Source organism: Columba livia, chromosome 24 (assembly GCF_036013475.1).
Source record: "Columba livia isolate bColLiv1 breed racing homer chromosome 24, bColLiv1.pat.W.v2, whole genome shotgun sequence".
In the NCBI taxonomy this organism is placed as follows: domain Eukaryota; kingdom Metazoa; phylum Chordata; class Aves; order Columbiformes; family Columbidae; genus Columba; species Columba livia.
The window spans coordinates 1,567,104-1,594,297 of NC_088625.1; the positions used below are offsets into that span (position 1 = coordinate 1,567,104).

Here is a 27,194-nt window from a genome sequence, read left to right on the forward strand (position 1 = left end):
TGCACTGCACACCGGGATCGCTCTGCTGACCTATCTGGATGCGTTGCTGACCGAATCCGATACGTGTGGAAGCAGCACGAAGCCTTGAACTCGTTCTGCCTGCTCTGCTGTTACACCGGCAGCTGGGTAATGCATGGTCATTGCTCAATGGTGTCTACACGCTTCGTGGACTGATTCCCTGTGCTTTCTTGTCACAGGAACAGCCTGCATGCATTTCAGCATGACATCTTCTGGGCTCTGGGTTTATTTTATAACAAGGTGTAAGAAATGAGAACGGACGGAAAGTACGCAGCATGTGAAAGGGAGTGTGGATTAGTGGGCAGAGCACAGAGTAGGCAATTAGCAGACAGGTTCCCCGCTCCTAGTTTGGTTGGAGTTGTTGTGAGAACCAGAGCCAGTGAATCATGGGCTGGTTGATCTAATTCTCTTGTGACTCTCCATGACTTCATCAGTTATTGGTGTTTCAAGCTCTGCTCCGGAGCCTGGCCAGAGGAGTGCCCCAGGGTCGGCTTAACTGTTTCTATTCTATTTAGTTCAAAATTGACCCAACTCTTTCTACTTTTCCATCCTGGGGACTGTTTTAAGGTACCTATGAAGATTTTTGTGCAGCACTCTGCACAGTGGAAACCCTTTAGTATAGCAATAAACTAACCAAACTTACTGGTGCATATATGATGAAAAAAATGAACTTCAAAGCAAGAACAAAAGCATCGTGAAAGATTAAAAAAAAATCTAGGATTTGAGGGGTCACAATCAAGAAAACTGAGAGAACGAGCAAGCGAAAAGGCTGCATAGCAATTTCAAACTAAAAGTTACATTTTTGCTGAAAAATATCAGTCAGTTCCACAGTACATGCCTCAGTTTCCCTAATTGCTACATGGGATTAGCAACCCAGTCCTATTTTGCAAAGGTGTTGTCAAGTTTAATTTATGAACCTTTGAAAAACGCTCCAAGTTCTTCAGATGAAAGACGCTGCAGATGCCAAACGTGGGTGTATGCTCTGAGTCAGACCAGACACGGGCATGCTGTGTGATCGGCTTGACGCACCGCACCAGATAGGAGACGGTTGTCCTCTGCAGAAAATGTGGGGATGGCTGGTGCAAAAATCACAGGTGATGCATACACAGGTATGAACTCATGCTATAGAAATCAGGAGCCACCCGATGAGAGAGAGGTGCAAAGAGAAAGCCTGCAATAAAGGGATATCCAGCCTGTACTTTGGCTTCTAAATTGCCTGAAAAACATGTGTGCGCACGAGCCTTCTAAATATGATTTGGGACTGAAGCAAAATTGTCTAACAAGCTACCCTTTAACTAACAAACTGCTCTTTAACTCCAGTAGTCCTCCTGTGATTCCCAGGCAGACTTAGCCAGAGGTGGCTACGAGCACCACTAAGACCACATGCACCTCACCTTTCAGACAAGTGCAAACAGTAGATTTCCCAGGAGAGGCTGGAAATAACAAGAGGGAGGTGGGTGCCATCTGCAAACAACTTTTTGGCATGAAAAGGACATGATGAGGTGCAGAGATGATGGGGAGAAGAGCGGGCTTGGTCTTAGGCTGCAGAGCAAAGGCAGGATGTGCCCAAGGCGCTAATGCCAGGCATGCAGGATGCTGCGAGGGTGAGCTGAGGTTGAAAGGGGACCAGTGGAATTGGCATTATGCACATGGCCTCTCTCTTCCTGTCTGACACAGAGGATTTAAACTAAGGATTCTCCCAGTTTAAGCAGCAAGGACAGGTGCCACCCAAGGTGTTCGAAAGCCAAAGCAGAGCCTGCAGATTTGTGGAACATACTGACTGTACTGCAACAAATGGAGGAGCTAACGCCACGTCTGGCATCAGGGTAGGTCTTGCAAAGCACAGCCATAACCTGACTTATTAGAGGGTGCCTATCATGTATGCCTCTGCATGCACAGAAGAATCAATAAACCACCTCCTCCTAGGTCCATTTACTCCTGAGTCTGTGTGGAATAACCAGGTTAAACTCATTTACTCTGAATTTGCATCAGTAAAACCAAGATGAAAAAATCCAGTCCGTAATCTTCTGACAGCCTTACCTATTCCAAAATCTTAACAAAGTGTCGGGAAAATAAGAGAAACCAAGGCCTCCCTCTTCCACGTTAGACCTCTTCATATAGATGTTTTTTGTTTCTTAGGTATTAATCCTAGCTTGGAAAAGCTCTGCTGAGTCTTTTCTGTACACGTGAGAACAGATGCCTCCACCCTCCAGTAGTTTTAATTACTTGGAGATCTATAGGACTGTTGATGTTACAAAGATCAGCTCAGCCCAGGAAAACAGAGAAAAGAAATACATATTTGTCAGTCAACCACCCTCTTTTATGAAATTTGGGTTTAGAAAATAGCATTGCCCTTTCCTATGCCAGAGAATGCCTTCTGACTCACGAAAAACTACGGTCCTAATTAATTAAAAACCCGTCCATTAGAAGTGACTGCAGAAGGCGCAGTCTTTCCCAACAACTATTATCCAAAAAAATACTGTATACTGGATCACTTCTCATATGTAGAGAGCCTTAATAACATATAGGCAGTAACTGGATCTATGAGCCTGGGTCCCAACTGCATTTCAGTTGAAGAGTAAAAGTTTTGTCTTTCCTTTTCTCTTATTTTGAGTAGACAGAGACCTTAGTAACCACATCTGTATGCCTGGCTATCTCATTCTCGCATCAGATCCAAAGTGTATGCTGCACCTCTGTTTTCTCCACACCTAAAAAACAGCTGCAAAACACACACCTGGATTTTTCCTTTACCACTGAGGATACTTCCAACCAAATTATTCCAGGCTAAGAATCACATTCTCCAGCCACACCATCACTGCATCCTGTGAAAATTAAATTAAGCACAAAGCTTAAGCATGGTTAATTTACAACCCGAGACATTAATCTCAGAGGAATGTCCCTGAAATTCAGAGCGTAATCCATGTTAAACTGATATGAATGGAAGGTCAGCCTCCTTCTTATGAAGCTGATGGAATACACCCATGCTTATAAAGAGCCTTTTTCTTCTGAAAGCTATAATTCCAACAACCTGAACATTTCCCAGGAATACAGCTACTGGAGACATCTATTTTTAAAACTCTTCCTCAGTTATTTTTTCTTGCAAGAAATATTTTGGCCATCTAGCTGTAAAGTATTTCCTTTTCCAGGTACGTCTCTCCGTTCAGTGGACATTTATGGGAAGAGCTACATAGGGCACACCCGAGACCTTATTTCAGTGAGAACATACAATGAAATAGGCAATAGAATTTTATTCTACGAGTCACATTAGGGCAGATTGCATGGCCTGTGGGAAAAATAAAACTAGCCAATTTTTACTACAGGTCAGCTGTGTTCTTCTGATACATGGTTGGGCTATTTCCAGCTCTAGATGGATGAACCTTGCACGAACCTAATGTCAAAATCAAAATAAAGATAATAGGGTCTTTTCACCCCGGTATTATCCATACATTCCCCCTCCCTGTCTTACTGAATACAGTAAGCCCTTGGGGGAACCCAGTTTAAGAATGCTTTATTCTAGGCATTCATTTTAATTACAGCCATAATTATTTTTGTGCATGTGTATGACCCAGTTAACAAACCCATCCTCAGCATCTCCTGGTCTCCCCAAGCCTGCCCGTCTCCGCGAGGAGGTAACCTCAGCTTCTGCCAACAACCAGCAAAATTATTTTTGAAACAAGTGGTCAAACTGGTTGCTAAGTCTTAATGAATTTTTTCTTTTTTAAAAAAACCCCATTTCTATGTATATAAACAGCCCTTCCTCCCAAATCTGGTTAGACAAGAATGTTCCTGGGTGTGGACTGCCTTGTATAATTAACTGCACAGCTGTAGCTTCTGATCCCTGGTAACGTCTGCTTCTTTCTTTTTCCCCGCATCTACCCAGCAGAATCCAGGCGTCCTCCTCCTCCTCGCAGGAGCTCCAGGTGCGTCACTTGGGCAGAAACCTTCCTGCATTCCACCATCATTCCTTGCCGAGACAGCGACCAGGCAGACGTACTTGCTTTATAGAGGGTTGGGAGACAAGAACTGGAGGAAAGACTGAGCAGTGAAGCCAATTTGCCCTGTTCAGACGATGGAAACGGGGAGCGCAGCAAGGACAAACGGTACTACTGGGAAGCCAGAGGATGTGAAGAGTCCACCTGCCCCCAAAAAGGAAGAAGAAACGAAGAAGACCACAAGCCCTGGCGGAGGTGAGAAGGAAGCTATGAAGAGCACTGGTGGTGCCTCTTTGGAGACAGGGCAGATCAAGAGCTCCCTCTTCTCTGGGAGCGACTGGAAGAGGCCCATCATTCAGTTTGTGGAGTCGTCTGATGAGAAGAGATCAACCTACTTCAGCATGGATTCGGCGGATTCAAAGAAGATGCAATATGCCAGTGGACAGATAGGAGACATGAGGAGACCACCTCTCTCCTTTGTAGAGAAAGGCGACCTCAGGAAGCCCCTCTTCTCCTTGGATTCCAAAAAGAGCTTTCTGCCTGGTGAAGGGGAAGTGAGGAAGTCGTTGTTCTCTGGGGGGCAGATGGGGGACCTGAAGAAAACTTCCCTCCCGCTGGTAGAGACAGGGGACCTGAGAAGATCTACCTTCAACAAGCCTGACAGGGCAGCTGGGTCACGGCCAAGGGTGAAGCTCGAGGATGTTCTGTGCGATTCCTGCATTGATAACAAGCAAAAAGCCGTGAAGTCTTGCTTGGTGTGCCAGGCTTCCTTCTGTGAGCTGCACCTCAAGCCCCATCTGGAGGGAGCAGCTTTCCGGGACCACCAGCTGCTGGACCCCATCAGGGACTTTGAAGCAAGAAAATGCCCTGTGCACGGGAAGACCATGGAGCTGTTCTGTCAGACAGACCAGATGTGCATCTGCTACCTCTGCATGTTCCAGGAGCACAAGAACCACAGCACAGTGACAGTGGAGATCGAGAAAGCAGGAAAAGAGGTAATGCCCTTTTTGTTGCATGTTGCCATCAGTCTTTCCAATGCACCTCAATATTATACCGCAGTTTTTGCTCTCCAGCCTACGAGTCTCTCCTAAAGTCATGTCTGCAATGTAATTCTGGAGTGCAGGGGTGGTGGATGTGAAGCATTTAGTGGAGAACCGGTATTGCCCGGGTTCTGCTGCAATGGGATTGTTGTTTTCCTGATGGCTTGTTACAGCAGCACAGCGCGTGTTGTGTAGCAGATTGGGTTGGGGGAGTGGAGAACCTGGTTTCCACCCCTGGTTGTACCACTGACTTTCAGCAGAAGATCAAGCAAAGCCCCACATGCTAAGTTTTAATAAAACTACCTCAAGTGTTGACAGCGTTCGTGTACTGTTACCCACAGCCAGAAAGGTGGGACACTGCTTAAGCTCAGGACCTCCAGAACACAGGTATTCAGAGCAGTGGCTGCTCAGGTTACTCGTGGCTGCCAGGTTACTATTGAAAATTGCCACCTCAGCTACTTAAGAGTGAGATTGTGGCTTTCTGTTTTTCTTTTCTGCTATGGATATAACAGTGTTGAGCCCCACCTATCAAAAGAGTCTTTTGAAGCTTAAATGAAGAAAAAATCCTGGTGCAAACACACAAATTATAATTTCCCCTGAAGTGTTACTACAATAGGTTCAGAAGATGGACATCTAAGGAGGTGAAGCTGGTATGTGGAAACAGTGCTCAGTCTAATGAAAAGTCTTCCATCTTTGTTTGCTGAAGTCTCCTGCTGTTTGCTTTCTGGGTGGATGTATGATTATTCCACTAGCTCTAAGTCAAGATCAGGGTCTCCCCATGTTTGGTGCTGCACATCACCATAAGTAAGAGCATGTCCAGGCCTAGAGACGTTCTGAGATAAGCAGAGATTACAGAAAGGAGACCCAGGAAATGGTAATGTAAAACAATTTGCCTAGAATGACACCGCTCATGGCAGAAACTGGAAGGGCGCTAAGATCTGCTAAATCCTAGTCTTAGGCACAGCCCAAGTCAGCGCTCTGATGTGAGGAAGAGGAAAATACACATGCTTGTTGTTGGAAATTCTTCAGTTACCTTTAACTGGAAAGAACAGTTTAACTCTTTCTGAGATGCTAAAAAGATTTATTCCATAAGGCTGAAAGAGCATCTTATTTAGGGTTAATCTGTGTCTTCCTGTGCAATATTTTTGTCTTCTCTTGCCATGTCACCTCCAACATGGAACCAGACAAGGTTTCTTCCATGTCTCAGACAGTCTTTCCTAAGGAAACTCCTGCAGGACTCACTACCTGCTGTTTGTTTCATAATGGCTTGTTCTTGTGTTTTTGATGTCAGCTGTGAACATAGTCTATGCCTAACTCTCATAAAGCTGTGCCTAGCGCCTGCCGGCTTGTCCGATTCCTCTTAGCTGTTTCTGCTGAGAAGGGGTTAACAGTTACTCCCTGAAGAATGAAAGCTGGCCAGAGCTTTCTTCCTGTGGTTGGGTGGACCTGGACCACCTTGCTTTAAAAGAGGCAACCATAGCTGCTCAGAGAAGACTTTACCTAAGATTTAAATTATGTTTGCTTTCTTCCTCAGAGTCCTTGTGCCACTCTTGTTAGCGCCGTGCTTTAGCTCCTGTGCTGTCCTGTTTCTCCTGCTGCTAAGCCTAAAGGATTTAGGGCTTTATCAGTATGAATCACACACATGTGCAGGTTTCTCCTCACAAGTTTTGATCGTGTTGTAACTTGAGTAAGTATTCACTCAACAAAAACAATTAACAGGATAGCTATTGCTTACAAATGTTTATTCCTAGCCCTGGTTTATTCAGCATTGGTGGAACCTTAGCAAGAACCACAAAAAGGAATGAACATTTCCGGGCCCCTTCTGTGCACCACCTATCCTTTTCAAAGCTTGCAAATCAGCTGAGCTGCAATATGACCACAAATTGGAAGAGTGGCAAAGTGTGGCTGGTGCTGCTGGCCTTTGTGGAAAGAACAAGCAAAAAACCCACATCAGGTCAACCCCATGCCTGCCCCATTTTCCCAGCCTGGCATCCATGCAGCTCCAGGGTAGCTTGACTACCTCCAAATTTGCTTACTATGCCACTGGATTGGTGACCACAATCCAGCTGTATCCAGACAGACCCTTTCTCCTAGTGTTGGTGGTCAAGGAGGTTGGTTTATCTGCAAGAATCTCCTAGGCCCTGGCTATACTGCAACTCCAAACCCGGACAGGATTACAGTAAATCTGAGGGAGAAGAGGCGAGGGGGAAGGTGTCCTATGCTGCAATGTACTTGAGCCTAACTATCAATCTGAGTGCTCAGCAGGTTGGTGGCACAAAACTGTCGTATGTTTTAGGTACATCTGTTCCTTTCATATTGCAAAATCAATTACTTGCTGAGTTGATCTTTGCTCTAGGCCTGTAGGAAAGAGAGATGCTGTACACCACTGTTGGGAAAGCAAGGTACAATTTAAGATTCTTCTGTAGAGTTAGGCAACTCCCCTTGTTCCACAATCCAGACAGAGACATTACACCTTAATAGAAGAGGAATGCAAACAAGCCAGTATGCAGACACCTACTGGTTAGAGCATTTATGCAGGCAGTGGAAAGCCTGATGTCTCCCTGTCTGTGAGACAGAGGGAAAACATTGCAGCATCTTCCACTTTTCAGCAGCCTGGGGTGAGAGTCATTCACCCCTCTTTTCCTGGTGTGCTGCTGATCAGACACAGACAACTTGGCAGGGAAGACAGAGACTTTATTTTTGAGTTTCCACCCAGTGGTACTTGTTTATTTTACCTACCAAATCTTTAATGCCTTCCCCAGATCCACGCTGCATTAGTTTCCTGCTACAGATTTAAAAGAAAAGTAACCCCTGCACCAGAATCAGTACAAGAAACAACCAAGACAAAGGCTGAGAGGCTGGGTAATAACCTCACACAGCGAGAACTGTCAATAGCAACTTGTACACTCCAATAAAACCCTCTGGCCAGCTTGATTTATCAGCAGAACGAGAGCCCCCCTTGCAGACAGCATCCTTCATTTTGAAAGGGGATCCTTCGTTCAAAACCTGTTTTACAGGCCTATTCTCTAAACGAGACACTTCACACATGCCTGCCAGTCACAGAGCTGTAAATAACCTGGTGTTAGTAGCCAGCACCAGCCTTAGTGCTCAGCATGTCAAGTCAGTTCTAGTGAAAAGCACTTTGATTTTTTTTTTCCTTCAATTCTTCACCTTTAAAGAAAAGTTCACACTGTACAGCAGGTTTGAAGAGGCAGCAGAGAACTGCTGTGCAGAATCAGGAGCTGGGTGTTCCTCCATTCAACAAAGCAACTTTGGAAAGGGAAGACTTCACAGAGTCTGAACTGGGCTTTGAAGTTGGCCATCCACAGAGAGGCATCCAGAGGGTTTTCCACCTGAACACTCTCCGTGTTACTTTCGTTGTCTGAACAGAGAGCAAACAGGAGCGTATCAATGTGCCAGCGGAAGGATTTTTGGCGCGTCCCACTGACACAAGGTCAGGGCACGATGTGGCTGCGACACCTTATCTACACTAGTTGTGGTCGCTCTGTGGACACAGCTTAAAAATAGATGCTCTTTGCACAGAGGTGGTGTGGTTACCTGCAGGACGTTCTTCCTAGCCAGAAGCTGACCTGCTATGAATTGTGACTTAGAGTAGGTTTGCCTGCATTCTGCATTAATGCCTCTATGGCGAGGACAGAACTCTGGGACAACACTCTAGTTTGCAGATAAGAAATTCTCTGCAAACTGTGCAAAGCAAAGAGCCTTTTCCAGCCTCCTCTAATGCAGTGACTAGTGGCATTTTTGGTGGCAGAGTCTCCAGAGACTGACACCCACTGCTTCTTAACAAAAGCTTAGAAAGAAAGACATAAAGGCAAAACCAGCAGAAACAACATCCCAAAGAATTTGCTGATTTCTCAGCCATGTCATTCCCAATACAGGCCCTGTACTGGGATAACTAGTTTAAACGCTTATTCTCTAGCTTCATTATTGCATTTGGCTGTTGCCGTCTGGTAATTAGCATAGCTCTCCCAGGCTGGTGACACAGGGGTGTTCCCTCGTTCAGGGACTGCGTTCCCAGAGCATTAAGACATGATGATGCTTGTATTGCTGCTTTGCAAAAATGAGTTGCATCATGATGCAAGACTCATAATCTCACATCTCAAGGTCCTTTACAGCACAAGGGTTGGGTTTAGTGGTGGATATTTAAGTACACACTTGGAACTTTCACTTTGGCCTCTTGACTGTCCTAATTAACTTAGACTCTAGTAGGGGATTCTCTCTTAGCTCCAACACTTTCGGTGCCAGCATTTTTCAACCTGCTATAGTCAAACTGAATAGTCTAAACCTGTATTTCCCAGATCAACTTCACTGTTGTTATTTCTGCACTGTAGGGACTTCTCCCGCAATGGGTGGAGCTGCTCTATTATCTTTCAGTAGGACCTTCTGAACCCCAAGTCTCACCAAATAGATTTGTCCCGGGTGATCCATCACATAAGGGGGTTGGGGATTGTTGACCCTGGAAAATCTGAGAAATATGAAAAAAGCTAGAAGTTTCTTCATAGGGAATGAAGCTGAGAAGTTGACTGTCCCTAGTACCTGTAACCACCCTACTGTAAATGTAACGCAGGGTATATATGGACAGCTTAATCAACCTCCCAGCCACCCTCATACAAAACAGGGCCTCAAAACCATCATGAAATCACCTTTGCTGAACCCTTTATGTTGTGTTCCATCTCCAGAGCATCCCTACCAAATCTGCCTCCTTGTGCCCATGCCACCAGTTCTCGTCCTATTCCATAGCCTCCCTTGACCTCTTTTAAACATTTTTTTTCTATGGCAAGACTAATTTCAATGTTTGTACTATCATGCAATGAAACACCTCCCTTGCCTTTGCTAGTGTCTATACTAGTGTTTCCTTTTGCCCTCGGTATAAGCGTTGTAACACAAGCCAAACCTGGATGACATTTGTATTTACATTCTGGCTATTGGAACTATCTCTGTAATTTCCATTTGCAAATCATAATTCCCAGTCTCAACTGTAGTGTTGGTTTGCTCTTAAATAATTGTTTCAGCCCGTCCCAGAGGCACCCAAACTACCTTTCTGAGTAAAGGGATATTATAACTGCAACAAGCTGTTAGGAGTCAGCTATCACTTTTGAGCAAGTAATAGTTTGCAAAATTCCTTTGAGACCCATCTTAATTAGAAAGTGCTATAGAAGTATAATATTGTTATCACCACCTTTGGGCTATCACCTGAATTTTTTCCCTGTTACCTTTCCTTTCAAATCCCTTGTGTGTGGGAGTCGCTATGTGGCTGCAGAAGGTCTGCTCTTCTCAGAACCACCCCTCCAGTCCCAATCTGTATGATTTCATGCACACTCTGGTCATAAGAATGTCCTGATGTTTAGGGATGAGGAGGGAAACAAGACCTCCCATTGCTCTGGAGATGTGCTTTTTACTTTGTTAATGATTAATGCCATCTGGATGTAGCTCAGTGGCTTAAGGAAACAACTTGCATTACAGTGTAATTTCTCACGTCCGTTACTGCAGTGCAATGGATATCTGGATTTAAACTGCTTTTGTCTCATTGAGATGGCTGGGTATTTTGTGTCTTGATGCAGAGGACATCTCACATTGCACATGAGGACAGAAAAAAGCATGCGTTCCTCCAAGTCACTGTCTTGAAAATGTGAAAACTATAGGATCAAGCTCATGCCTTTACTCTCTTGATCAGTAATAGAGTGAATTTCCTCACCTTGATACCCCTATGGTTCCCTGATGATCCTGTACCACAAAACCCTTCGATGTCTAGTCTGAACCCCTGTGGAATATGAGCTCATGACTGCATTGAGGGCTGTCAGGGTATATGGATAATATTTAGAAGGCAAGTGCTCTCTTAACTCTCAACAAACAACAACAATCACAATGACAATGCGAGGATGCAGCTCTTCTGGCATTGAGATACCTCCACGTACATTTGCCTTTTTTGTTCCCCCTTCTGTTTTATAAAGCAATAAAACAACTATCATTTTTTTCCCCCTCTGCATATAGAGATTTTCTAAATTGGGACAGCTAGATGCAATGGTGCAGCTGTGCTGGATTCCAGCTCAAGAGAGTGTTCAGTCACTGGCACCAAGACGAGAGCCCCAATGGGCTGATCTCCTTGGTCTGAGCTGGTTGGCGGCTTGTTGCCTGCTCTTCATTGTGTGGTGCTGTTTTCTACTCCTAGAGTGGGTAACTGAAAACTTTAAAAACCCCACTCCCAAGGTCAACTGTGATCACAAGACAAGACCCAGGTTTTCATGTTGTATTATGTTCTTGGATTTGTGGAAAAGCAGTGGAAGCTACACCTTGTGTTTTTGCAGCAAGGAGACCTCGCTCTGTTTGCTGCTGTGGGAGCAGGTTTATCCATTCTTCATCTGCCCTGCCTCTAACTGTTGGCCTAAATTTAAGTGCTTTTGGGTAATACAACCACTTGCCAAGGGATCCCACATGAACAGTGTGTTTTCAGGACCTTTTTAATGTTACATAGGTCAGTTGTGAAATACAGGTAATTTCTGCCAACTGCGTAGTTCCTAAACAGCTCTGGGGATAAGTGTCTCACAGCCAGATCGCCTGTAGTTACAGTTGTGCTGTGACCAACCTGTAAACACATGAAACACAGAAAGATCTTGAAATGCATAAACAAAGGCTTTGTCATGATCGGTTGGGCAAGGACACGGTGAATATGAGCAACCAAGGGAGGGGCTGCCCAGGGTTAACGGCACAAGGCATCACCACATAGCCAGGTCCCGGTGCGATGCGGGGACGTGGCGTGCACGCCAACCGGCATGTTACACGGCGTGTTACTGCCCAGCCCTCCACCGGCTCCAGGCCTATAGACCGTCTTGCATGCAACTGCAACCACCTGGCCTGAGCTTCTCTGGGAAGCAAGGTGAAATGGAAATGAATCCCAGGGAAGTTGCTGATCTAAGCCAAGCATGGCTGGCTGCACCTCCTCCCTCCTCCTCTTGTGTGTTTTCTTTTTTTCCAAGCGTTCTCCAGCTTCATCATAACATGAAAGCTCTCAATTCAGAGCAAATTAATCCGCGATCCTGTCTAAACAGAATTCCTGCCGGAGGCACCGTCCTCTTGTTGCAACACTCGTCAAACGTCATTCCGTAATTACACGAAAACTGTTATTGCTGCAGAGACACACCCTGGGATGGGCCTTTAACTGCATACACAGCTGAATTTTGAAACCGGCCTCTTCCCCCTCCAGCTAATGAGTCTAATGTGATTAAAAGCGGCACCGTGACGGTACTCTAGTAGGTGGGTGCTTCTGCTGCTGTCTCTGCTGAGGGAGCTGAATCTCTTGACCCAGCCAGAAGCTCTGGGACCTTGTCCAGGGTCAGCACATGACCTCCATTTCGAGCAGTGCCAGGAACCTGTACCTCCCAGCTATTGCTGTTCAGGAGTGGAAGCACAGCGCCTCTTTGAAGCAAGGCCACCCTCAGCCCCATTCATGAGATTCCTCTCTTCCCACAGGCTGAGCTTTCACTGCAGAAAGAGCAACTGCAGCTGAAGATCATCGAGGTAGAAGATGAAATAGACAAGTGGCAGAAGGAGAGGGACCGTATCAAGGTGCGTATGGGACATTCTTTTAAGTTCACTTCTCTGTTTCCCCTGTACTTGTCACTGTCTTCCACTTTCACATCCCTCTCCTCCCTTCCTCCATTTCCCTGACATATCCACCTCTTACTCATTCAATTCCCTTACTTGCTCTATCTCATCACTCTCCAAAACTCACGCCAAATCTTGGAAACAACAACTCCTACTGAAGTCATCTTGCAACACAGCCTGCAGGAGATCAAGAAGAGGCAGCACATCCTTGTCACACCATGATCCGAGGCACCTCCCTGCTTCGGGCCCCTTGCAGTTCAGCTCTTCAATCACCAGTAGCCAGGCTGATCCAGACACAAAGGTGTGCTGCTTTGTTTTTACTGCTAGACCACACACAAAATTAAACTCCAGAAGGGCTCTGGATTGCCCAAACAAAGATAAGGCAGCAGGAACAGATGCAGTCACACCAACAAACATCTCATTTATAATGGAACAGCTTATTTCCATACTGACATAGAGCTCCTTTATAATTCTTTCACCACACTATAGGTCAGAATATAGTGTTATTTTTTTTTGTTTATACCCTAACTGAATAAATCAGTGAAAACACTATTTGGAGACACCCCAGAAAATTTGCATAATATTAATAGGCAAAGCCATTCTTCTCCCTTTTATGTGGTACACACACATTGGCTTGCTTTATTATTATTATCATTACTATTATTACTATAATTATTGGAAATCTGACCTAGAAATCTCAACTCTGAATATAGTTACATCCATAGTCCTTCTGAGAAATATTTCAGAGGGACCTAGAGGTCAGGTTTGTAAGAAGTGTTTCAGGTCTTATAATGAGGAAAAAAACCAGCATAGACTACACACACGCAATGATTGCAATAACAAGTATTAAATCTCTTTGCACAGCTTTTCTGGTGCTAAGACCTTGAGAGTCTCCATAGTCATAGTCTAAATGCTGAGAATGCTTCGATGTACCCCTCTCTGTATTCCTCTGTTAGCAAGTGACTCCCTGAGAAGTTCAATGTTTTATTTCTCCTGCGTCTTTCCTGCTACCCCCTCTCTGCCCCTTCCCTGCACAGAACTACACCACCAACGAGAAAGCCACTGTGGATCAGCATTTCAAAGAGCTGATCCGTGACCTGGAGAGGCAGAGGGATGAGGTGAAGGCTGCCCTGGACCAGAGGGAAAAGATCGCATCGGAGAACGTGAAAGAAATCGTGGATGAGCTGGAAGAGAGGGCAAAGCTGCTGCGGGAGGACAAGGAGAACAGGGAGCAGATCCATCAGATCAGTGACTCCGTGCTCTTCCTGCAGGTAACCGAGATCTCATTTTCCTTTCCCCTTTTCCCACGAGGGCAGGATCTGTCCCAAAGAAAAATCCCAAGTTGGTGAAAATGCATTAATCTTCTCCAGTTCAATGCACGTGTATGACGGGAACTGACACTGACATTTGAAGCAGCCTGTTCTGCTGGGTGAGGAATGAACTTGGGCATGCCAATGCCTGTTTTTAATGTGGATGGCTACAGCTCACAGGCAGAACGTTTGTCTGACCCCTCCATCTTCATTGTTCTCCTTTGCACTTCATACTATTTGGAGCCTAACATTCCTCAGATTTGGCCTCCGTCTCTCACGTTCCTCAGTAACCTCTCCTCCCTTCTTTTTGGCAGGAATTTGGGGCTCTGATGCGGAATTACGTCCCCCCTCCGTCTCTCCCAACATACAGTGTGCTGCTTGAAGGGGAGAGCATGAGCCCATCCATGGGGCTCCTCAGAGATGACCTCCTGAACGTCTGCATGAGGCACGTGGAAAAGATCTGCAAGGCGGACCTCGGCCGCAACTTCATAGAGAGGAACCACATGGAGAATGGTAGAGTATGAGAGATCTGCCCCTTCCCTCCCTCTCTGTGCAAAGCGTAGCTCAGAGTCACGGGAGATAAAGTGCGATGAGCGTGCTCTCACAGAGGAGAAATTAAGCAAGGACCATGGGGAAGTGGGAGAAACACTACCTGTAGCTGGAATTCCTTCTGGAATATCAGTTATTCTACCAGAGCTGTGTGGGGATGGAGCCCGTTCAGCTGCCAGGGAGTTTGGGTCCAAACTAGCGCAGCTTCCCTGAGCGCTGCTTTGCATCACAGCGTTCAATCAGTTCAACCACCTCCCGCATGGGACTTCAGGGCAACGCTTCTCTTGGGGACCAAGAACAGCGACCCTTCCCTCCTGCACGAGGCCAGCAGGGACGCTCTGCCTTGTGCCAGGCCCGACAAGCCCCTGCAAGCTTGGCATGGCAGTTTCTAAAGAGAAGACTGGCACACATATATTAGGGCAACTCGGTGGCTCACGAGCTAAATCGAGAAGGCAGTGCCAGAAACGTGAGTGTAGCCACCCCAGTATGGCAATTTTGAAAACCTGTCATTAGCCTGCTTGTACAGCTCGGTTAGTGCTCTTGTTGTGCTGGTATGACACAACAGCCTGCAAGCAGTTGTCACTGAAAATCTAATAACAGCTTTTCCAAGCAAAAAGGTCCCCATTTTGGCTTTCAGGTTAAGCTATGACTTGAACCAGCATAGCTCTCTCTGACCATACTTGTCTGCATGTTCCACCAGGGAGAGCTTTGTGTTCCGAATGCCCTGAGCCGGTATATTCAGGGAGCACGCAATGCCAAACGATGCCCATGCTTCTGTGATGTTTAAGGATGGATGACCCTTCTTAGGCGAACAGAGAGGTCAAAGTCAATACTGCAGCAGTGCAAGGAATCTTCTAGGTTTTAGAACTTAGAAATAAGTACTTTCAGTGTCCCCCAATTAGTTCTGCAGAAAGGACTCATCTTGCGTTGAGCTCACACATAAGATTAGGAAGACTAGAATGGGACTCCACAATGAGGTTCAATTCCCCGCTCTCCCACAAACAGCCTTTGTAACTCTGATCAAGTTACTTAATCCCGAGAAATGACCTTTTGCACCAAGAGGAATAGGGATCTGAATTAAACGTTATCTCACCAGGCTGCTACAGGGATATAATCTATTACTAACTCTGGAGCCCCAGGTATCAGAACAATACCACATAATAAAGGTGATGAACCTGAATGGGTAACGCAAGGATAACCTGCATCCTGCTGTCCAGGAGGATGTGTGAATCTAAAGATGCAGGAATAAACTCACACCCAGCTCACACAACACAGGCAGCTGAAGAACTCTGCCGCAAATCTGCAAGATCACTGCTATTCCATTCAATTTCATGGTACTCACTTGGGGGGTTTGGATGCCTGACTACTCACAACACTTCTGAAAACAAGATGAGTAGCATAAAACCACTTTGCCTTCAAGTTACCATTACTTAGGAATGCTGAGCCATTTTTTTCTAATCCTGAAGCAAATGCAGTTTACTTGGCCATTTGTACAGCTCAACAAGAGTATCCATATTTTCAGCAGCTCTGGATAAAGACTGACTACTTCTTGATCACTTGATCACTTTTAATTAGGGTGCCCTCCACATTACTGATGCCAGAAGTCCTCAGGGGTACTTGAAATCCATAGGAATCAAGTGCCAAAACATTTCTGAGCAAGGCAACAATTAACTACGTCCAGAAAGCTGTGCACTTTCAGAAACTTTACTGGGCATTTAATGGACACAGCTTGGAGCCTGCCTAATGAGAACAACAGTGGCATCCACTCAGTTGGGAAATGCTGTTTAAGCTGAGTCTCAGAAACTTCAGAGCCCTCCGTTTCTCAAATCACAGTTACACATGAAAGAGGACAGCACTCTGCACCTAGTGACTGCAAGGAAATAACTCCACAATTACTTAATGGATTTAATTAACTCAGACTCCCCCTGAGTCATTGCAACAAATTCATTTTCAAACAGCTTGATCTTCTAGTGTAAAAAACATCCCAGGAAGAAATATTACATTAATGGAATAAAACCTGCTTAATAGCAGACTCCAAAGGGAATCCACTTTCTTTTAGTTGTCATAACAGGTACCTACTTAGTAGTGTGGCAAGGAGGCAAATAATCATAAAGCATCCAGGGAGTTTAAATAACACAGAAATAAATTGGAGAAATAACATAAAAGTTTGTTCACTGACTTAAGAATCAAATAATTGAACTATTTAAACACGGGAACCAAATTACCTCCTTGCAGAGAACAACAGATTTATATAATACTTGAGCCTTAAAAGAAGGTATTTTTAAGAGCAGCTGTACCGGTAGAAAATAATTTCCTGTGGATCAATGTCAGAAAACCAAATCCGGGCAAAAGAGGAGGTTTCGCTTCACATTGCATGAAGCCTGAACCAAATGCCCTTGTCCAGAAACCCGGGGAGCTAGAGGTGTTTGCGACTCAGGTTTAGCATCCTTCTTTAAAAACTGAAGAAACCAACCCATTGAGCCCCCCAACGCTTTCTGGAGCTTTGTCGTACCCGCAGTTCAAGATCTGCTGGTTGAAAGGCAGCTCTGTGCACAGGTTAAACACATACCAGAAGCCAACCCCAAGCCACCGCTTTTGAAGTGGGATACACTTTTAGCCACACAGCAGTATTTTGGTAGGAAAATGCCTCAACCCTCAAGTTTCCCTGTGGATTTTTAGGAGATAGTGCACCTTCCTCTTTTATCCCCGGCTGAACCTCTAGGCAGCCACAGCACTGTGTCACCTCCCAGCCAGAAAGTCACACAGAATTACACAAATAGAGGCGCTTGTTCTCAAAGGGCAGAACCACCTCTCCTGCAGCACTTGAGGAAGCAATTCCAGTCTGTTATCCCCTTCCCACTCCCCCTGTCCTTTCCCAGGGCCACTAAACTGCCTCCTTCAGCTCACACCCTGTTCTGCTCCTCCAGGTGACCATCGGTACATGATGAACAACTATGAGTGGAACCAGCCCGACAACTTGAAGAGATTTTCCATGTTCCTGTCTCCCAAAGGTATGGTACCCTAATGGTGGTCAGGCTTCCTCCAAACACAGCATTGGAAAGGAACTTCATTAATGATTTGTCCCAAAATTTCCTTTCCCTTCTATTTCCTGCTATTCCCCAGACAAGATAAGTCCCTCTGCACCAGTTTATTCCCACTCTTCTCTCCAGCCTACAAAGCTTTGAGGAGATTCTGCCTTTTCATCTCAAATAAGGCAGCAAATGTTCTCATCTCCATGGAGAAGAGCTGGAGCAACTGAACTCTTTCAAGAGTGTAGTTTGGGAAGATAGGGGAGTTTCAGCATGTGTTACTGGGTCGAAGTGAGCGTTATTCTCCACGAGAAACTCACCCCACTGTGCTATCAAGCGTGACAGGTACACTAGGCTTGCTCTGCATTAGGGTTTTACTTTCACCAGAAAACATAGTTTTTCACTACAGTGAAAGGACAGAAGAAGTGAGGAATGTGTCCTAAAACAGCAGAAGCCTGGGATCCCTTTCTAACACTGACATTAAGAGCCCTTGTGATTTGCTTATGTCCCTATTGTTACATGAACACTGCAAGATAAGTCTTTGGAATGAATGAGTGTTTTCATCACATTCAGTTGTAAAATAGCAGTTGTCTGTTTCTAAATTAGTGTCGGGATCTCCAGAGGTAGAAGCAGAGACTGCATAGAGCCTAGGGAGGGCAATGCCTGTAGAAACAGAAGAACAGAAAGGCTGGCACAAAATAAGCAACCAAATTTCCTCTGGTCCCTAGACAGCAAGGCCCTGCCTGGGATTGCCAGGTGTTTACAGCTGCTGTTCTGCAAAGCCAGATGTTGGGAGGTGAAGGGATGTGCCAGCAATCAGCAGTGGCACTCCCCTGAAGGGCCCATAGCTTGCTGGCAGCCCAGCAATATAACCGTAATTATTTAACTCTCTAGAGCTTTCTATGCTCTACCTGTGTGTCATGTAGAAGTCCAGCATGGCCTCCAATTGCATCTTTTCTAAGGAATTCCATAAAATGGGACGTAAAAAGAGAGGATCACCCTTCGCATTGCATCACGTGTGCAGAATACTTGACTATCTCATGGCTGTTTCATAACACACCCTTTTTCTCACTGGGTTGGATCATTGCAAATTCTGCCAGAGGCCACGGCAGCAAGCCTGCTTGCTGCATTGAGGAATACTACCCAAACAGTGCTCTGCACGAATTGCAGTGGCCTGTACTAAGAAACTGCTTGGATTTGAGCTGAACGTATAGGTTTTTAAGCCCTGCTTAAATTCAAGGAGACTTTCACTGTGCTTGTCATTAAAGACAGCATCACAGAGCATCTGCCTGCAGGGGTGACATAATGAGGCAGAGGGGAAACATAAAAGGTTTCAAGTGCTGCCTAAAAGATAGAGGAACAATCTGTTCAACTGCTCAACACTCCTTTCTGTCCTCTTCCACCGAGCTTTCTTCTCCTGATGTGGCAAACAGTTTGGCCAAAGCCAGGAGAAGGTTGGAAAGATCATCTTGTGCCTTTGGGAGTCTTTGAATGAGAAGCAGAAGGGACTCAGCACACAGAGAGGGGAAGATAACTACTGCAATAGAAACACTGCTGAAACAGGGAAGCAGTCCACAGGATGGCAGCATAGCAGCTCCAAGTATTCATCTCTTTTTTGCTCTCCTGGGAGTCCAGGGTCTCACAAAAGGGTGCACCAGCACTAGGCTGCATCACAGCGTGATGCTCTAGTGCAACCTGGAGCATGTGCGTGTCACAGTGGCTGAGGCAATGTGTGCCTGAGCAAGAAACGTTCCTCTGCTTGTGTCTCTTGAGCTCCAAATCCAAGCCTCTGCCTGCAGGTCTCTTTGCAGAATAGTCATGTTGAATAGACAAGCCCGAGTTAGCAATTTAATGCGGCTAAAACCAGCTCTGTGGCAGTGAGAGATCTTTGTTCTGTAAATGAGAAGTCTATTCACCATTCCCTAGAATGCAGAGAAAAAAGACCAGGCTCTCCTCTACTCCCTGGACTCAGATTTCTGGTTTGGGGCTGCTTCCAAATTGGTGGGGACTGTTTCATAGAGCAATGCCAGACACAGGCCTTTGGGCCAGCTCATCAGGAGCCAAATGCTGAACTGGATGCTCTTGTTTTACAGCCAGTTTCAACCCACGATCATGGGAATTTTCCTCCTTCCAAGCGACTGAGGAAACACTTGGTACGGGTAATTCCGACTTCATTTTGAAAGGATCTAACCCCCCGTGCCACAGCTTTCTAGCTAGCTAACCAACCTTTTCTGCTTCCATCCTCAACTGCCCTGTCACCTCTCAATCACTATCTCACAGATAGTGATTTCTTAGCTGGCTTATCAGCACCGTCTGCGTACACCCGAACCCAGGCTCTCACTGCTCCAGGAGATAGGAGGGAAAGGCATCCCTGCTCCTCACTGTTCAGACAGTGAAAGGAGAAGATGGGAAGGTCAGGTGCCAATTCGTAAAGATCCTGAGATACCCAGCCAACTGCAATCGATGGGAGTGCCAACATCATCCAAGGCAACCTGTGGAGGTTGTGGCAGAACCAGGAGCAGACCCCAAATGCCCAGTCTCAGAAGCACAAGGCTGCCCTTCTCCATCACACATACACCTTTCACTTAGCTCATAAGTTCTCAAAGAGCCTGCCCACTGCTTGGACATCATCCAGCACAATGGGGAGGGGGTGCTTTGAGCTAGTGTACCCAGAACCAGCAGCAGCGAGTCATGCCTTTTTTTTCCCAAATCCCACTTTCCTTTTCCTCACCTCTGTTTTCTTACTTTGCTTCATTTGTGCTCAGAGGGTCCTGCCTTGCCTTCCATTCAGAAGCACCTACAAGCACCCATGGCCACTCTACCTTGGGGAGCACTGGTGACTCACAACCACACCTAAGTCATTCCTGTTTTTCATGCCACAGGCAGGGCTGTCTCTTCTCATCATCTCTGCTTTCAGACTCATCCTGGCAGCCAGGGCCTGACCCCAAGGAGGCCAGGAGGGGAAGCCTTGCTTTAATTTCAATGGGTTTTAAATAAAGCCTCAGCTGCTTGAAGACAAGGGAGCTTGGGCAGTTATGTAGTTTTGCCTCATTACTCCAGTCTCTGGAGACACAGTTTACCTCCTAGGAAGCTGCTGCTCTTCAGTCACACCTGCACTCTGAGTCTCTCAAGAGAAAGGCTCTTGCTTGCCTGCCTGGAGCACTGGGATCTCTTTGCACTTGCACACTGTGTGCATCGGGACCCCACAACTGACTGCTCTCATCTGCCTTTTCTTACTAAGAGCAAAGGGACAAAGCTATTAGTTCCCGTTTTCCCCCGAGCTGGTCGAAGGCAGTTTTACAGGATGTGTTTTGAAATGTTTGGCTTCTCCACTGCAGCATGCAACACCATGGAATAACACAACCTCTTCTGTCTTCCAGTAGGCAATGGTACTAAGCTGCCTTTTCAGTTCTCCTCGGTTGGACAGAACCCGCCTGGTGACTTCAGCAAACAGTCTGACGGGAGCCTCTTCACTAAGACCGGTACTAGGCATTTAGTGTTTTTCCCCTTCCTTCTGCCCCTTTTTTAGGTGATAAGACATTTAATCCTGCTCTTGCCCCCCCAGAGAAGGCCTGGAGCAGTCCTACACCTGGCCCCTATCTCCTGCCCTGACTGTCAGTCTCTTTGATACATGCATTTGTTTACATGAGCAACTTACTCGGCTGAACCAAGCAACAGGAATTTATTAGAGTATTAAAAAGTTATGTCTAGTGAATAGTTGAAGTGGTCTAAAATTTTGTTTGCAATGGGTAGAGATGAGAATTTTAGATGATTTTAGAGGAGTAGGGACCAGGGAAAGACACTATGAAATTATGTTCATGTCAATTTACCTTTCCAGCTTCATCAGTGTTTTAAAACAGCTATCGTCCTGAAAGAATCAGAGCTACCGAGCACAACAGTAGCTGCCTGTCCTCCTTCATCTGAACCAGAATTCCCCATTCACTGTCTCATCATCCTCTTTGCACTACCCACTAGTTCAAGGGCACCAGAGGTGGAATCCAAGAGCATCAGCACCTGCCAAGCAGAGTCAAGCCTGATTAATTTGTGAATGGGACGTGGTGGGGAAAGGCCACTGCCTGATAAGCACTGAAACTGGTTGTAATTCAGCAGGGCTGGTATTATTTTTTGAGTCAGAAAGGAGCTGGTGTGGTAGAAGGGGGTTAGGGCTTATCAGGCTGCCAGGGGTATTGTCATTAATTTTCTGACATGAAACCCAGGCCTCGGCTCTTTGCGCTAATTAAACAGACTATAGTGTTATTTGCAAGAGTCAGAATGCTTAGTTCGGGACTTGGCCTAAATTTAATTGGATTGATTGCATTCCACCTCTCTGCATTCCTCGTACATTTTAATTAGACAGATCTTCTTTACTCCCTTTTCCTAACCGATTGGGTGGTGGAATAGGCATCTGTCTGACGGCTGCTGTGTCCCACCCCAGAAATGGCTGCATTTCGATGTTAAGCAATGCAATACTAATTATGTGGCACTTCCAGTCCTGCTACTCATCTTGACGCTGGCAAGGGGAGACGGGGACGGCGGCAGGGACCGATCTATAACAGGCTGTTTTATGTTGTCACAGCTTACCCTTCAATAGTGAGACATCAGTCTACAAAGGTGACGCCACAGACATGGAAATCCTCTAAGCAGTCTGTATTGGTAAGAAATATACCCTTGGTGTGCAAGCTTGTGCGCAGCTTCAGCAAGAGAACTACCTGTTCTAGGGCTACCTGAGACTTCAGAAACCAGGGCTTGGGTTCTTTGGAGATGGGAAACTAAAAGCTTCAAGTCAACAGCTGATATTATTTTTCCTGTGGTTAACTGCACCCCCAGAGGGATGCAGATTAGCCCCCCCCCCGCCACAGTTCTGGGCTGTAGGAATAATCAGTACTTCAAAATGATATTTGGAAATATTTTGCCCTGATCTAAAACTGATGCAGGTTTCTAGAAGCTATATGAATACTATAGCGCACGTGCCAGAATCTGTAGTACTTCTCCTCCCTGCGGGGATATCGTATAGTCTAAGTAGTCTGTGACATCTAGAAAGTATAGATTGTGTAAATGACACTAAAGACAAACATATAAAAGCACCCTGCTAATTACATCCTCCAGTGGGCAGACGAAGTATCAAAGTATCAAAGATGAGGAGTCAGAAGACAATGAGAAATCACTAGAATGTCTGTAAGTCCCTCATTTTGAACTGTCAGCACAAAACAGGTAACAGTGCATTACGGGAGGCAGAGGACAGTGATTATTTTAGGTCTTTTAATCTTAAATAAACGAGGTTGACCAAAAGTTAATGCATAACCACAGAAACATTAATTTATTTTTCTCAACATGCATTCACACTGTGCTGTATTAAGATCTTGCATGATCTAAATCAAGATTGTCAAGTTTTTCCCCCATCTCTGCAGTTAAACTCTATTCTTTTTGAATTCTGAGTACACATTTGTGAAAGATTACTTACTGCTCCCTGGCAATCAGACTTGTAAGAAAGAGAGGGTTGAGAATTGAGAGCATTCCCAGGCTGAAGGAAGAAAACAGAGGAAATACACAACAGTTAGAAAGCAGCTGCCTAAGAACTGCAGAGGTATTTCTATGCCAAATTTTCGAGGCCCAACCAAGAGATGGATGCCAGTGAAAGGGATGTTCCTTGGTAGACTGTATCACTTTCAGAGTTTCTGAACGTGCTACAGCAAAACGTGCCTCCTGGGAACAGAAGAGTTTTGCAATATCTTCTGTCTTGTGTTTGACCACTGCCTTTCTAGATCATCTATTTCACCCCGCTTGTGCCCCGCAGAGACTCTTCCAGTGATTTGAGACACTGACCTATCCTCCCTCAGGGTGATGTTGTAGTGGGGAGGTCTGGCCAGGAAGGGAGGTCTCTGTTGGCACGGGTGGCTGTGTGCTCTGAGCAGGGAGCACCGCACGACAGTCAGCGTGTTGCCCTCCATCACCACCACTCACGCCTTCCTTAGTCCCCATAGGAAAGCCCGGGTAACTTCTCCCACCAGTCGTTCTCGGTTTCCCTTTCTCATGCACACACTCATAGCGGCTGTTTTATTTTTATAGCCTATATTCACCAGATAGCCCTGGACCTAACAATTCAATTTATAAATATAAGCATTAAAAACCTCCAAATGGAAATACACGCTCTGGACTGCAGTAGCTCTGCAGGAGCTTTTATGGTCGATTGGGCCAATAACCTAGCTTTTAAAATAGCCTTAAATATGTACTTAAGTAATACGCCTTCTAAAAGCCCTGTAAATATGAATTTTCACAAAGGACTTTATTGTTTAAGGAGGAATGTCTTTTTAATCCACAGAGAGTTCTTTAAAATGAATCCCCCCTCTTCCATCTCTTAATTATACTGGAAATTAAAGCCATAAAATGAAAAGACTTTCAACAACAGGGAACATTGAGCAGGAGATGTTGGGAGTCAGCACTGAGTAGCAAGATGGGTTGGGATCACTCCGCTTACGCTTCCAGCATCACACCGTGCCTGGTGTTAACTCCCGCCCTGCACAAAACTGTTCCAGCATGTTGCTGTGAGGTCTCTCCCACCTTCTGCAAGTGAGATCTGGGCAGTGGATCAAACCTAAGACAGATCAGACATTACAAAACCACAGTTGTTCTGGATTGCCTTGGCTGACTGCTTCATTGGTGTAAGCGTATTCTCATCCAGGCTAAAGATTTTGCCTTGAAGAGTGCAAGTAGCGATCACAGTCAATCAAGTGGCTTTTGTGTTTTGCAGTCATCCCAAGCCGACGCTGCACAACACAACTTTGCCACATGTTGCTTATTTGTACTGGTGCAGATAAGAATGAAAGTCCAGGCGTGGGTCCTGATGAGAAGAGAAACAATGAGGGACTGCAGTAAACAGAGAGACAGAACACAGCAACTCCTTTAGGCTCTGCCCCTGCCTCTCCACTTGTGTTTACACAAACACTTAGTATTGGGCCCTACCACATGTGGAGGTGCAAATAAACAGTGCACCGTTGTGTGGGAATTTCCATACACAAGCGTTTTGACTCGCCAGCCAGAGAGCACAAATAAATACCATGCAAGTTAGTCGATCACTTGCATAACTGTGCATGGCTTTAAGTGTGAAAACTCCCATGAGTTCTCAGGGTAGTGAGCAACTAAAAGGCACTGACAAAAGCATAAAAATAAAGGTGACATTCCTCTTCTCCCAGAAACCTCTCATCAAATCGTGAGTCACAGTCTGAGATTTTAGATGATGCACAGACTCGTTTGGCGCAGGGATGAAAGTCCATGCAAAGCATGTGTGTAAATCAAAAGCAACACCATTTGCATTTGATCACTTCAGCACCTCCAGTGAGGTGCAACGAGGTGGTGTTGCTCTGCAAGAAGAAAGACAGAAGGTGTTAAGATAGGAATATGTTAAGCTATGTATGGTTGGGCTACCTAGGAGGGTGAAGTATAGGCGGTCAGCAGAAGACAGGCCAAACTCACATGCCCCAAATTCTCCATTGCAGTCACATTACCGCCCCTTTTACGTCAACAAAGGCAATGGAGCCACTTCCAACGAGGCACCTTGATCCCTGAAGATTTAGGGAAGAGCTGGCAGCACTTGGAGTGAAGACTCAGCTGCGGATTTTCATGGATGTACCTGCTACTATATTAACCTTACCGCTCTAATCTCTGCCAGGGAGAGGGAAGGTGCAGAAGGGAACTGCCTTTACTAGAGGAAACAAGGACTTTTTCCAAATCACCTTGAAAGCTCTGCAGGCCTTAACAACGTAACCCCACCCTCTGCTGTCACCTCCTTATTCCCTCTCAATGCCCTTTGCTTCTGCAGAGCGAGCTGCTCTGCTCCTCCTGGGAAGCATGCATGCTTGGCTAGCACCCCCGACTCTGCTCTACCAGTTGCCCCCTCGTCCTGAGCGTGTTTAAATGACCATAGCTGTTAAATCCTGGTGAAGGTCCCAATTTGAGGGGCCCAAGGGTCTTTCTAGAGTCGAGGGGCTCCAGCTTCTGGGAGCAGCGACAGGCGAAAGCTCTTCCCTTGCCCCAGCCCTGCCTCAATGGGGACACCCAGCCTCAGTGGGACCAGGCTCCCCCCATCCCACACCAGCGCGCTTCCCCAGGGCCACAGTCAGCTCAGCTCTGCTCCAAAAAGCCAATGAACAGGACCTTCTCAGAGCTGTCTCAGCCCATGGCCAGCTTGGTGGAGGGCAGAGAGGCTCCTTATCCCATTAGAGTACCCCTCCAGCCACCTTTTCAACTTCAGAAATAAAATCCATCCTACTAATGTTAGATTGATTAGATGCCATAGGTACTGGGTGCTTTTTTTTGTTTTGTGGTGGCTTTTAAATTGCCCCGAACCAAAACTGATTTATATATTGTGGCTCAGGTGTTTTTTCTGCAATGGGAATTAGTACCATAGCTTTTTGCTCAGGATGGTATGTTTTTATTTGTCGCCTGGATAAACAAATCAGGCCAGGGCTGGTTAACCTTCCCGTGATCTCACTGAGATTGTTTTCCTTCCCCTTGGACAAAGCTAAGAGGTTAGATCCACGCTATGCAAAAACCTCCCCAGGCCAGTCAATGGGAGCACATGGCCCATGGCAGGATCAGAGCTCTCAAATGGTGATAAGCAGCTGCAGAACAGAGAACCAAGACCTGACAGTTACTCTTCATGTTGTTTTCTGTTCAAGCAGTTTTTGGAATGGCTTTCCCCCACCTTTCCTACCCCCAAATGCTTGCAGCACTTTGCTGAGAGAGGTCATGCCTAGCGCTCCCTGAAAATTACTTTCTTGCTAATCTCCATGCAAAGATATTTCCTGCTTTTTAATCCGACATCTCAGACAAAACTTCTGAGGCTGAAAGTTGGTTGCTCCAGAATACTTGAAATGGCACTTTTTTTCCTTAATGACCAGAGGAAAAAGGGATAGCATGGTATGGAAGGACGTGAAGAAAGGGAAACAAGGGTAGAGTTGCTAGGAAATACACCGAAATGTTTGAGTATGTGTGTGAAAGGATAAAACAAACCATCCCCAATCTCACTGTTTGTTTTGCCCCCGAGCAGGTGTCCAGTAATCACTTGGGTCCCTTATGCTCCAGTAAAAGCCTCCACTACCTTCTTTCTATTCTCCAAAATGTGGGCATGATACCTCCTCCTCCAAAACTCAGATATTAAAATCCACCCCCATTCTTTGCTGCCCTAAAGCAGCCCTGCCCGGTGTCAGCCCGGACCTGCACTGCCCCTTGCCCAGCACACAGATGCCCGGCCCGAGGGAGCCGATGTCCCCCCTCCTGCCATTGCTCTGCCCCACCACTGCAGCCCCCCAGCCTGTTCGCTCCCCTTACTCCCCTCGCTTCAAAAGCCTCATTCACATGGCTTTTCACACTGGCTCCAGTGACACGAGTAGAGCTGCTCCCATTTTCTTTTAGCATGGGAGGACACTGGTCTCCCCCTAACCCTTTGCCCCACCGGAGGAGCGTGGGATGGGGCACAGCTCTGGTCCTGCTCTACCTTGTAGTCCGGGGAACTAGCAGCGCGGCTTCGAGGTGTATTGTGCATGAACTGTTTTTATCGTGTTTGTCTTGATCAGCAAAGCAAGAGGAATTCCGCCTCCTCAGACAGGACACGACTGCGCTGATGTAAACGAGGCCCTTCACGTGTGCAACACATACTGCAGAAATAAAGGAGAAAGCTCCATGTCTGACCAAAAA

General features: G+C 46.0%; 1 protein-coding gene across 20 annotated transcripts; it reads left to right on the plus strand.

Annotated features, from left to right (window-relative positions):
- Positions 1-3,795: 3,795 nt before the first annotated feature.
- TRIM29 (tripartite motif containing 29) lies at positions 3,796-27,194 on the plus strand. 20 transcript variants are annotated; one of them, XM_021285246.2, is made up of 9 exons: positions 3,796-4,945; positions 12,479-12,574; positions 13,651-13,884; positions 14,238-14,436; positions 17,400-17,483; positions 19,595-19,654; positions 20,882-20,983; positions 22,078-22,154; positions 24,995-27,194. In XM_021285246.2, exons 1-9 carry the CDS (start codon positions 4,088-4,090, stop codon positions 25,055-25,057), a joined length of 1,773 nt encoding a protein of 590 aa, XP_021140921.1. In that variant the 5' UTR covers positions 3,796-4,087; the 3' UTR covers positions 25,058-27,194. The 20 variants fall into 20 exon arrangements, with proteins under 20 accessions (XP_021140921.1, XP_021140922.1, XP_005500786.1 ...); XM_021285247.2 differs by having other exon boundaries at positions 27,074-27,194; XM_005500729.3 differs by having other exon boundaries at positions 20,885-20,983.

Excerpts from the sequence above, each read along its gene's own strand:
- TRIM29 (XM_021285246.2), top strand. The coding sequence starts at position 4,088 with ATGGAAACGGGGAGCGCAGCAAGGACAAACGGTACTACTGGGAAGCCA. Across the intron at positions 13,885-14,237 it reads ACTCCGTGCTCTTCCTGCAG|GAATTTGGGGCTCTGATGCG; the intron begins GTAACCGAGATC and ends TCTTTTTGGCAG. Across the intron at positions 17,484-19,594 it reads CATGTTCCTGTCTCCCAAAG|CCAGTTTCAACCCACGATCA; the intron begins GTATGGTACCCT and ends CTTGTTTTACAG.